General features: G+C 47.2%; 1 protein-coding gene across 1 annotated transcript in view; it reads left to right on the top strand.

Moving 5' to 3' along the window:
* nbeab (neurobeachin b) overlaps positions 1-12500 on the top strand; it is a 353874-nt gene that overhangs the window by 202755 nt on the left and 138619 nt on the right. Inside the window, 2 exon segments of the mRNA XM_061216918.1 lie at positions 512-620; positions 6262-6428. Of these exon segments, the coding sequence (XP_061072902.1) occupies positions 512-620; positions 6262-6428 (276 nt within the window).

The following is a 12500-nucleotide window of genomic DNA, read 5'->3' as shown; positions in this document are numbered from 1 at the left end:
ACTCACACATACACACAAACACACACACACTTATACGTACACACACACACACACACATACACACACGTACACACTTATACGTACATACACACACACTCACACACTTATATGTACACACACACACACACACCTATACGGACACACACACACACACACACACACACACAAGAGCACATATACCTACACACACACTTTTCTCTGCAGCAGAGTTAGATGTATTTCTCCAGTGCAGAGCTGCGTGTGCACTCAGAGTTTGAAAGCTGGGAAGTGTGACGGCTGTCTGCAGTGTCGTTTTGTTTTCCACTCGGCGGACTGAAGCATCTTAGACCCAATTAGCTCAGATCACAGTGTGCAGTACCTCGGCGGCTCAGCCGCGCTGTCACACACTCAGACAGGGCGTGGCTCTGGATGCGCTCACCGAGTGCACTGCCCCCTGCTGGTCGGTGGTGTCTGAGCGCCTCTCTCTCTCTCTCTCTCTCTCTCTCTCTCTCTGTCTCTCTCTCCCCCCCAGGCTGCTGTGTCATGCCATGAAGGACCACATCGTGCGCGTGGCCAACGAAGCGGAGTTCATCCTCAACCGACAGCGGGCAGAGGACGTACACAAACACGCCGAGTTTGAGGTGGGTCACCCCCTACACCCCCTACACCCCCCCCTGCTCCCAACTTCCTCCCCAGAGATCCAGTCTGCTAGAGCGGACACGCCCGCGAAAATCACGCTCGCCATCATCTCTCCAGGCTCAACGTCCGAGAAGAAAGGTTTCCATCGGAAACGAACCAGTCAGTCACAAGTCTTTAGATGACTTGTAGCCATAGATTAAAATCATAGCAATTTTCAAAAAGCCAGAAAGGTACTGTGTGCCTTACCACACAGAAAACGGGCTTAAAACCCGCATTGGCACTTTTATTGAATTGCCAAGAAACCCGTAGCTCACGACAGCTAACGGCATTAGCCTATAAAATTTTAGAACTGCAACGTGATGTTAAAAGTAAAACGAAAGTTTATGATCAACTAGGTCATCGGGTTAGTTGTTCTACTATTCGTGGTTACGGCTCATAATCTAGTTGACGTGGGATTTAATAAGATAGGACACGATGCCAGGGAGTGATACCCTCAGGCGGTTGAGTTGAATCATCTCTCCACTCTGTAACCGTGTGAGGACAGCCCCCGAGTCCTGTTTGGTTTATTTTTGCCACAGTTCCTCTACCGGTCTCTAAATATAACGATTGAATGCAATTTGGAGACATTATTATTTATTAAAATAGTCAAATAGCAACGATCTACGATGGCTCCCTCTTCAGGACAATGGCAGACGCGGGTTTGTTTCCCCCTCGGAAGGTTCCGCCTGCGCGGCTATGATTAGTTTCCGCCTGGATCTATGCTCCATACTTCTGATCCAGCTCCCTTACCTGCATCACAGTGGCCTGCATGGTCACCATGGTCACCATGGTCACCATGGTCGCCATGGTCACAGTGGGCAGGATCAATGGAGGCGGAGCCTGGAAGGGCCTCCATAGAAATGATTGGATCACCCACAAGTCCCCTCTCATTCTGACATGGATAAGTATGGGTTTCACTAACATACATCACACTCCTCTCTCTGTGACATAGATCCCCTTCCTGCTACTCCTAATATTTATTTTTAAAAATTTGGAAAGCCCCTATATGTATGTTTTCATTATTTCATGGGTCACTGAAAGAGCTGAGCCAATCCCCTGCTTCCGGAACGGAAAGCCGAAAAGCCGAATTTCAAAGTAAAGATCACTCTACAAAATCCTCACCATCTCCCATCGGGATGCCGGTGTTGAACTCGGCATCGGAGAATCGCGATCACGTCCGCCGGCCATGCCGCTTCCATCTCTCAGCCGGCTCCTGCTTTTCCCCTCAACTGGGAATAAGATCCGGAGTGTAAATGAGCAGTGGAATTATGGGAGAATCCCAGTGAAATACCAGCTGTCAGTCGTCTCCGTAATCCTGCCCTTGTGTCTCCAGTAGGGGATTAATGGCCCTCTTATTAGCCCTACAATAAAGAGATTTAATAACAGTGTGTGAAATGATATGCTGGTAATGGAGCCCTTTGGATCTTATGGGGTTTAAGCCTTTTGTGGTCTAACAAATCAACAGCCAGTTCTTTAAATAATGGCTGGCCCCACGAGATGCTGTTAAATCCCCTATCTCAACTATTTCTTTTTCTTTTTTTTTTAAATTGAGAGAGCTAAAACACAGCACAATATTGTTGACACAATACGAAAGGTTAACAAATAACATGGCTCGGTTTACCCTGCGAATATAAGCTGTTTTAATGCCAAGTAACATCAAACATGTTGAGGTTGTGTACTTAGAAAATAACCGTGAGAAGGAAAGAGGTTTTATGGACTTAAGCTGTGACAGTTATAGAGGATTAGACAAATGTCAGACTGGTGCCAATTAACGGAAGAGCCGAAGCTCCTTCTGTCAACGTGTTTTAGTCACAGGTACCATAGAATACACAGAGCTGCTTCTGTCTACATGTTTTAGTCACAGGTACCATAGAATACACAGAACTCCTTCTGTCTACATCTTTTAGTCACATGTACCATAGAATACACAGAACTCCTTCTGTCTACATCTTTTAGTCACAGGTATCATATAATACACAGAGCTGCTTCTGTCTACATGTTTTAGTCACAGGTATCATAGAATACACAGAACTCCTTCTGTCTACATGCTTTAGTCACAGGTACCATAGAATACACATAACTCCTTCTGTCTACATCTTTTAGTCACAGGTACCATAGAATACACATAACTCCTTCTGTCTACATCTTTTAGTCACAGGTACCATAGAATACACATAACTCCTTCTGTCTACATCTTTTAGTCACAGGTACCATAGAATACACAGAACTCCTTCTGTCTACATGTTTTAGTCACAGGTACCATAGAATACAAAGAGCTGCTTCTGTCTACATGTTTTAGTCACAGGTACCATAGAATACACAGAAGTCCTTCTGTCTACATCTTTTAGTCACAGGTACCATAGAATACACAGAAGTCCTTCTGTCTACATCTTTTAGTCACAGGTATCATATAATACACAGAGCTGCTTCTGTCTACATGTTTTAGTCACAGGTATCATAGAATACACAGAACTCCTTCTGTCTACATGCTTTAGTCACAGGTACCATAGAATACACATAACTCCTTCTGTCTACATGTTTTAGTCACAGGTACCATAGAATACACATAACTCCTTCTGTCTACATCTTTTAGTCACAGGTACCATAGAATACACAGAACTCCTTCTGTCTACATGTTTTAGTCACAGGTACCATAGAATACACAGAAGTCCTTCTGTCTACATGTTTTAGTCACAGGTACCATAGAATACACAGAAGTCCTTCTGTCTACATCTTTTAGTCACAGGTACCATAGAATACACAGAGCTGCTTCTGTCTACATGTTTTAGTCACAGGTACCATAGAATGCACAGAAGTCCTTCTGTCTACATCTTTTAGTCACAGGTACCATACAGCTCCTCCCGTTAGCCCGTGGTGGCTGCAGGTTTGGCTCCCTGCTGTGGCAGCGTGGATTAAATGGTGTAAATAAAACTAAAGAAAGCCATGAGGTGGTGGAAACTCTCACAAATGTAAAAATGAGTTAGTGTCTGTTGGCTCAAAGGAAGGTGACTTTCTGGCACCGTGCTCTTAGTAAGCACTGTTGGACAGGTCTAATTGTAAATGATGTGGTTCTGCTGACATCCCAGACCACGGTGAGAAAATAAATAAAGATCCAAGGACAGGCGTCTGTTTTGTCAGTCGCTGTTGACAGTCATAAAGGGCTGAAGGTTGATTTTCTGAACCACAAAATAGCTTTGCGGTACCCTGTAACAATGGATACTGTAGAAACACTATGACAAGTGACAAATGCAAAGATATGGTCGTTAAACTGAGCGCTTGCACACGGTCTCTCGTGAGCGCACTCTCTCTCGGGGCCACTCGCGTTCACACGCGGACGCACGCGCAGACGCCGGCTTACAGAGCCGCTTGCTCACGCCTACGCATGCAAACGTGCCATATGCTAACACGCGAGAACAGAAATATGTTTGGCGGTAATACAGTGCCATTGGGGCCATCTTGGCTGGATGTAAAGTATCTTGTGTTTGTGAAGTCAGGCCTGGTCTCGAGCACACCAAAGGCCCTTCTTCCACCACTGCTGTACGACAGACCTGGAGAGCTACTCCACACGTCACCAACTCGCACGCACACACACACACACACACGCGCGCGCACACACACGCACACGCACAAACATGTACACATACGCGCACAAACGCGTACACTTATACACATACAAGCACGTGTGCATACATGTGCGTGAACACACACACACACACACACAAACACGTACACACATACGCACAGACGCACGAACGCAAACACGTACACACATACGCACAGACGCACGAACGCAAACACGTACACACACACACACACACACACACACGGCGTGTCACCCGGACAGCCTGCAGAAGTGACGGGGCTCTTATCGGGGGAAGCAGCCCTCTTACAGCCGGCTCTTGATATACTGCTCCGGAGGATCCTTGACCCGTTAGATAAACCTGCGGAGGCGTGGAGACAGGGGCCTGTCACAGTGCACCCTGGGACGCGCACCCCCTCCCGCCCGGCGCCCCCGCACCTCTCCCTCCCCGCCCGGGCGCTACTTTATTACCCCGCGCGCGAGATTGAAGATCGGCCAGGCAGATAAGACGTTTTTACAATTAAGCCTCTGTCAGGGTAAAGCCTCATATCCTTTTAAGTGATAAATGACATTTGATATTTGTCAGCGCGTCGGACGGTTACGCGAGATGACAAGCCCAGATTGAGTTATCCACCATTTGAGAAATATGTTGAGGTATAACATGTGACAGAATTCAAATATAAAGCAGGAAATTCAATTAACTTTCAGCTTCTGTTAGCAAATTAGATTTTGAATATTAGCGCACACACACGCGCACGCGCGCGCGCACACACTCACACACACGCTCACACAAAAAAGCGTGAAATAAACCCCCCCCCCCCAGGGCAGTAGAGTAAGACAATCTTATTTTAGGAGGAGCGATAAAGTCAAATGTGCCAAGAAGCATTGTCTTCAGCCCGGCTTTGGCTCAAAGGCTTTCACTCACTCCTTCAGAGATCATTTCAAACGACAAAATTCAAAAGCAATTAAGTTCACTAGCTCTTACCCTGCGTTTGTTTTTGTCCCGTAAATTATTATCTCTGCACATTTTGTGTGCATTCTTTAAATACCAGACCTACTGAAGGTCCCTCGGAGACGTTCATTAACACTCCAGTTGTGTACTCGTATTCTCGCTTACATTAATAAATATATTCCGCAGTCATGTGCCATTAATAGATGTGCTCATTTATATTTATCTGAAGGTTCTTAATTGGGGAGGGACTGAGGGGGGGTGCTGTACCGCAGTAGACAGTTTGCTCCTTTTGCGTTTGAAGTGAAATTAATGATAATTGTGTCCAGGTTTTAAATGCTTGTTTTGCAACGCATCCCCCGACACAGTTTTCTAAAATAGATTGACTCCATTAACCTTGGCAGCACAAGCGCAGGCTCAAACACACACACAAACACACACACATCCACACATACACACACACACACACACACACACACACACATTCACACTAGCACGTACACACACACACACAAGCACGCGCACACACAGTCCTCAGTGGACGTCTTTAGCTGTTTTCGGCTGTTTGAAGTATCAGACAGGGAAGCAGCATTTACCCTCCGCGAGAGATCATTTGTACCCTTATTTTCGTTCTAATCTACAATACTGGCTCATGTTATATAGCTTTTCCTGTGTCATTTTGAGCATCTTTATTGTACAGCACATCAAATCAAGCGGTTCCGCTTCCTGATGGATAATTTCACATGTAATATTTTATGACAGACTCCTGTTCGCTTGTTATTCAAGATTGGATGTGAAATATTTGCCTTTTTGTTTTTCATTTGAATGCATCTGCTGGGAAATGTGGAATGACAGGAGTCCGAGATTAATCCTTTAGATTCAGGCTAATGTGCACTACTCCCGAATGAGTAAAAACAGTGTCTGTTCATTTCGTTGCCATTGGCAACATGAACTAAAATATTTGGCTGTCACAAATCTTAATCTGTTATTGAACATTTATTGACCCTCTCCGCCTCTGTTTCTCTCTCTCTCTCCATTCTCTCCTTCTCTCTTTTTCTCCTCCTCCCTCCATCAGTCGAACTGCGCACAGTACGCTGCAGACAGGAAGGAGGAGGAGAAGATGTGTGATCACCTGATCAGCGCCGCCAAGCACAGAGACCACGTGACCGCCAACCAGCTGAAGCAGAAGATCCTCAACATCCTGACCAATAAGCACGGAGCCTGGGGCACGCTGTCGCAGAGGTAAGAGTGCGGAAACATCCTGACCAATAAGCACGGACCCTGGGGGCACTGTGTCGCGGAGGTATGCATTTGAAAACATCCTGACCAATAATCGCAGAGCCTGGGGCACTGTGTCGCAGAGATATGTGTCCGAAAACTTCCTGACCAATAAGCAAGGGCCGGGGCTAACTCACTGAAGTTCGGGTCCGTAGCCAGCACTGGACAGCACAGAGTCTCGTGCTTGGAGCTGAAGTACCCAGAATCTTTCCCCTCTTACAGTGCGCTGTCATTAGGGGAATCCTGGGGCATTGTGTAGCCCACTCACTACAACCCCATTGGACAAAATTCCCATGTGTACATTGAGACATTGAGTGTATAACTGTGTATACAGTCTAATTGACTGTAACATAGAATAACAGATGGAGGGGAAAAAATCTCCCACAAACAGATCCTGAGCCAAATGTTGATATTTTGTGACTGTAAATAAATGTGTGTGTGTGTGTGTGTGTGAGTGGCGGTTGCCATGGGCACCCGAGCTGCCGTTTGGAAGGATTTCTCGACACGCCACAAAGCTTGTGGACATGAATCAGCCTCTCCTGACATCTTAACCAGGCTGTCAGGCTAATCCCTGAGAAAGTCCAGTCGTCCAGGACGAGGGCCGTCTCCAACCCCCCCCGCACGCGGCCAAACCGCTGCCACCCCTTTGCCCCAACAAATTTCCGCAAGTCCCTGAAACTGCTGCTCCGCGCTTCCTTATTGAGTTTGGAGAATGCGGCGCAGATGGCTCGTTATTTTCACCACACTCGCTTGTTTACACTTCTCTATAGAAAACATGTACCGGCCCTCCTGCACAAAAACAACAGATTTTAAGCAGATTCACTTTTTCACTTTCACGTTTCTCCTCATTTCCTGTAAAAAAAAAAGTAGAATTGCTCAGTCTCTTCTGGGATTTATATAAGCGTCTCTACAACCGCTAAAGCTTAAAAAATGCATCTTAAGCCTCCATTTGCAGTGGTATATTTCTTTATGAATTCGTACTGCCGCAGTCATATTTGATTTGTAACCCCGGTGGGTCTTCTTATCCGCGTCTCTCCAGACTCAAACTGCTTTTTTAAATATGCCCGGCGCTGTTGGACTTCATTCAAATTTGAATTTGGAATTATCATTCAACTTACAAAACTGCCGCAGCGACGGGGAAGAAAAGAATAATACCTTTTTCAAGGCTCTACTTAGTAATTATGGTAAGTACTACTCAGCAGGTCTATTCAATTCATATTAGGTTATGAAAAAGCTCTGTGTAAACGCAAGCCATCATTATCGTGATTAGTATCAGTGATTTAGTGCTTGAGGCTGATATCTGTAATATTGTTTTGACTCTACGTCCATTCAGGCTGAGCGCAGATACAAAATGGCCGCCGAACGTGCTGCGGGCGGCACTGATATCTGCATGAGGAGCTGGGAAAGAATAACGTGAGCTCTGCCATTCAGAGAATATAAACACTCAATTTGAAAATGAAAAATTCCAGCGTTTAATTATGAGGGAATAGTGACACATTAAACGGGGTGAGAATTTGTCTCCGTTCTAATAAAAAAATAAAAACGCTGTGCTGCTTCTACCCAGTCTGATTTATGATATCAAAACAGCAGCACCAAAACAAACAAACAAACAAACAAAAAAAAACTAGCCCCGTTGCTTCTCGCACGCGCTGACAGCTGGACTGCTTGTCGGTACGCTGCTTAATCCTCCCGTGGCTCTTGACACAAACTTGGCCCTCCTGATCGCAGCCCGTGTCAGCGTCGGACAGCGCGGGAGCCCAGCCCGTCAGCGGAAAGTCGCGGGGTTACAAGCTACTTATCCGACGCCGCATCCGTACCTGCCCCGCAGTGCACACGGACACTATGCAGAAAAGCTGAGGGAACTAACTGAATCTCCCTCGCTAAGCAAACAGATGATGTAATGCCGTTATAATCTGGCGGGGGAGGCACTGGTGATGTATTACTGGAATAATGTGTCGGTTTCATTCTGTCAGCCCGCTTCCGTATGTCTGCGTCAGGAGTGGCTGGCTCCTGAGTTAGATTGTTTTTTATGTTAACATTATTGCATGACATGTTATTTAGCTGATTCTTTTATCCAAAGCAACTTACAGTTGATTACACTAAGCAGGGGTCAAGCCTCCCTGGCGCCCGACAGCTGTTTGGAGCTTATTGTGGCTACGGCGGGGATTGAACCACCGACCTTGCGGGTCCCAGTCATTTATCTCCAGGCTGTCTGTGCTGGGATGTGTCCCCAGAAGTGTTGTCCGTCTCCATTCTGGTTACAGGGTCATGCAGCATTGGTTATTGTGGAGTCAGCATTTTGGCAGGGCCTGTGTGCGAGAATTTTGAGCCAAATTGAGATATCAACGTCAAACTGCACTGTCAGAGGACCAACCCCCAGTGCATAGGAGAAGTATAGCGTCCTGGCTTTCTGTTTATGTGATTGCGCTTCTGCGTTGCACTGCTCAGACCTGTGTGTGGACCTGTGTGTGTTACGTGTGTGTGTGTGTGTGTGTTTCAGAGAGCCTGCAAGGTGTCTGTTGATAAGCAGGCAGATTAACTGCATTGAGTATGTGCCACTTAAAGGGTCGAACCCTAGTGTTCTCTGTCCTGATGCCCCCAGATCTTTGTGGAACATGCCGGAATGACCTACAGATGCGGTCAGTGTGGTCATTCTCCACGGTGTTCAGTAACAGCAGAAGCACAGGTGACTGCACACTCTGTAGTATTCCTATTATTGTACAATACTGTGTTCCGTAGTATTCCTAGTGGCGAGCACATCTGCCTGTCAGTCAGTCAATGAAATATTGATACTTAGTATTTTACGAACCGTTTCCTCAAGGGTCTGCCATTGCAATAAGGCTTATTATCATTGAATAAGACTCTCCAATCAGGGATGGAAACCCTGTGTTTTAGCATGTTCTTTCTTCTCTATCTCATGGAAAAAGGCTTTTGTTTACTGCGCTGAAGTGATAACAGGAAGTAGAAGGTCTCTGTGCGGCGCTGTCGTAGCGCTAAACCCCGCTGTGATTCCGCTGACAGTGCCACGGCGGGGTTCAAGTATGCCCGCAGAATCAAGCCTATCAGAAGCCCTGAGGCGGCGCTCGGCAACAGTCGCCGGAGCCCGTGTCTCACCCCGCCGGGATAGCGGCGTTCCCATCCCGCTCCGTGCGGCGTTCCCATCACGCTCCGAGCGGCGTTCCCATCCTGCTCCGTGCGGCGTTCCCATCCCGCTCCGTGCGGCGTTCCCATCCCGCTCCGTGCGGCGTTCCCATCCCGCTCCGACGCCATCCCGTCCTGCCAGGCCTGCTCACGGGAAAGGTTGAGACGGCACCGGCGCAGTTTGCTCAAAGCGCTGTTCAGTGCCTTCGCGTGTGCGCATACATCACACGCTTTCCACGAGGGGAATACATAAAACAGCAGACACAATATAAATACGGCTCAGGCAAAAAAATGAGAATAAATAAAAGGCACAGGATTGAATTCTGGGCGACCAAATTTACTTATTCAAATATTTCTGGAAACCATCTTGAGTGGCAGTGCATTTGCATGGAAACAAAAGGTTATTGAGCTCGGGTGCGTTGTAAATTATACCGCGAAAACTTCCAACAAATTCAAATTTAATGGTAACCTCCTGGAGAAGAAAAATGATGCAATATGTTCATGAGCTCAAGGCAGTTCTGCAGCCGAACAGCTTAGTCTTATTCAATGCTACATTAACTTTCCCATCTATGCTCCTTGTGTAAAATATAAAGCCCCAGAGCACTTTCAGCGCGCTGTCTGTTATGCGTGTGTGCGTGTGTGAGGGTGTATGGGTGTGTGTTAGGTTTTCCTCTCTGTGTCTACCTGTGTGTGTGTGTGTGTGTGTGCACGTGTGTGCACGTGTGTGCATTTGTGTACCTGTGTGCCTGTGTGGGCCTGTCTGTGCTTTTGTGCGGGTGTGTGTGCGTGTGTGTACGTATGTATGTGCGTGTGTGTGTGTGCGTGTCCGTGTGCGTGCATGTGGATGTGCGTTTGTACATTTCGGCATGTGGTTGTGTTACAATTTTTTTCCTCTCTTTTTTTAGACTGACTGAATCTACTATAAACATAAGTGAGAAAATACTCGCGTTATATTTCAAGCTTAATAGAGCTTCTGATACCGTGATGATGATGATGTGTTGATTTCTCACTCTGCCGTGCAGATCCATGCGCGGGGAATTAAAGTGTTTGGAAACACGGGCTCAGGTGACAGACTGGGTCGGGCGGGGCTGTTGAACGGAGCAGCGTGTGACAGCATGGAGCTGAGCACGCCTCTGCGGGTTATTAGTGTCGGATGTGACCCCCCACCCTCTAATTCGGCGCTCCTGGCCCGGTTATCTGCGGGAGGCCGGCGGGGGCGAGCGGGCGGTGGCTACGTCAGGCGTAGCGGCCCGGGAATCAGCCCCGCGGCTTCCACGCCCGCGCGACCAAGCGCCGAATAACCAAATCTGCCCAAAATGGATGTTTGTAAGATCATACTTTATGCTTGCCTGGTGATGAATGTCCCAGTATTGAGCCGGCATCAGAAAATCAATACTTTTCAAATTGAAACAGTATAGGGCTGTATTGATCCAGGCCACTAAATCAAAATGAAAGGGCTTTGATACGGCTCTCCCGGACAGCTCCCTGCCCAGTAATGACATGCTATCAATTTTAGCTCTGCGCTGATAAATCAAGTTGAAAATTGGATGTCACTTTTTTTTTATACCAAAGGAGTGATTTTCCCTGCTCTCACCGCCCTTCTCCCTTTGACCCCTGACCCCTGACCTCTGCCAGTGGATTATAAAGTTCAGCCCCTGCTGTGAGGAGGGAGATGTCAGGAGTGGCATTTGGATGCATTTCAGAGATCGTTTGGATGCGTTTCAGAGATCGTTTGGATGCATTTCAGAGATCGTTTGGATGCGTTACAGAGATCGTTTGGATGCGTTTCAGAGATCGTTTGGATGAATTTCAGAGATCGTTTGGATGCATTTTAGAAATCATTTATGAAGGTTTGAGCACACTAATGTGCTGTTTGTGTATAAATATGATAATACAACTTAAAGAAAACTACTTTTCTTGTTATGTTAGCCTCTCAAAGAGATAAATGCCTGTTGTTTGATACCTGCGGTCTTTCTGTGGAAGATAAAAAATGTTATCTTTGAAAAATATTTGTTTTATTTTTTATTATATGGATCCCCCATTAGCTGTCGGCTAGATGACCCGCTAGTCTTCTGAGGTCCAAGACAACATTTCACAATACACATAGACGTACAATCAGTAACGACTAACAAACTCAATAAATTAAAACCAAGATGAGACGACATTACACAATACAAATAAACCTTATCACGCCGGACCCTACCAACACAAACGGCAAATGTGTCTTTGCGCCAGTCAGTGTATTAACAGGCTGAACTGGTGGTGAAGCGAGCTGTTGTGTATTGTTCTCAGTGTGGGTACAATACCCAGGTTGTGTACCTGAGAGAGTCGCTGCTGGGTGTGTGCGAACACGGTTACTCCGCTGAACACGGAGGCTTGTTCTTCTTCTTCAATTCGAGAGGGAAAGAGTCAGCCTTTGTAATCGGAGATGCAAAGGCACACACACGCGCACACACACACACACACGCACACACACACACACCTCACACGTACTCCTGCGCTGCTCAGGTGCTAATTGGCTCGCGCGGCCTTCCGAGCGTAAACGCGGAACAGGCGGAGGGGAGACAGGCGGCTCTTTGTTTCCAGGCGACGGTGTTGACATCCACCGCACCGCTGACGGGCTGACAGAGCTCTGCGTCTCCCGGGCCCCCCCCACCCCACCCCCCCTCCACCCCCCACCCCTCGCCAGACCTTAACTTAACCTGACTGAGGTATCGATTGTCAACGGTTCTCCTGTATAATTACTTTTTTGGCTGGCAGGGGGGATTTGGGGCGGGGGGTAGCAGAGGAAGGTGGCGGGGGCGGGTATTGATCCGCCGGGCGGGGGTGAGCGCTGGAACAGCCGTTTCCCTTGACTAACGGTGAGGTTGGTCTTTCGCGTGTGATGTATGGTAA

This window comes from Conger conger, chromosome 13 (genome assembly GCF_963514075.1).
Source record: "Conger conger chromosome 13, fConCon1.1, whole genome shotgun sequence".
Lineage (NCBI taxonomy): Eukaryota > Metazoa > Chordata > Actinopteri > Anguilliformes > Congridae > Conger > Conger conger.
Note: the sequence above shows the minus strand (reverse complement) of the source record. Positions and strands in the feature narration are given on the sequence as shown.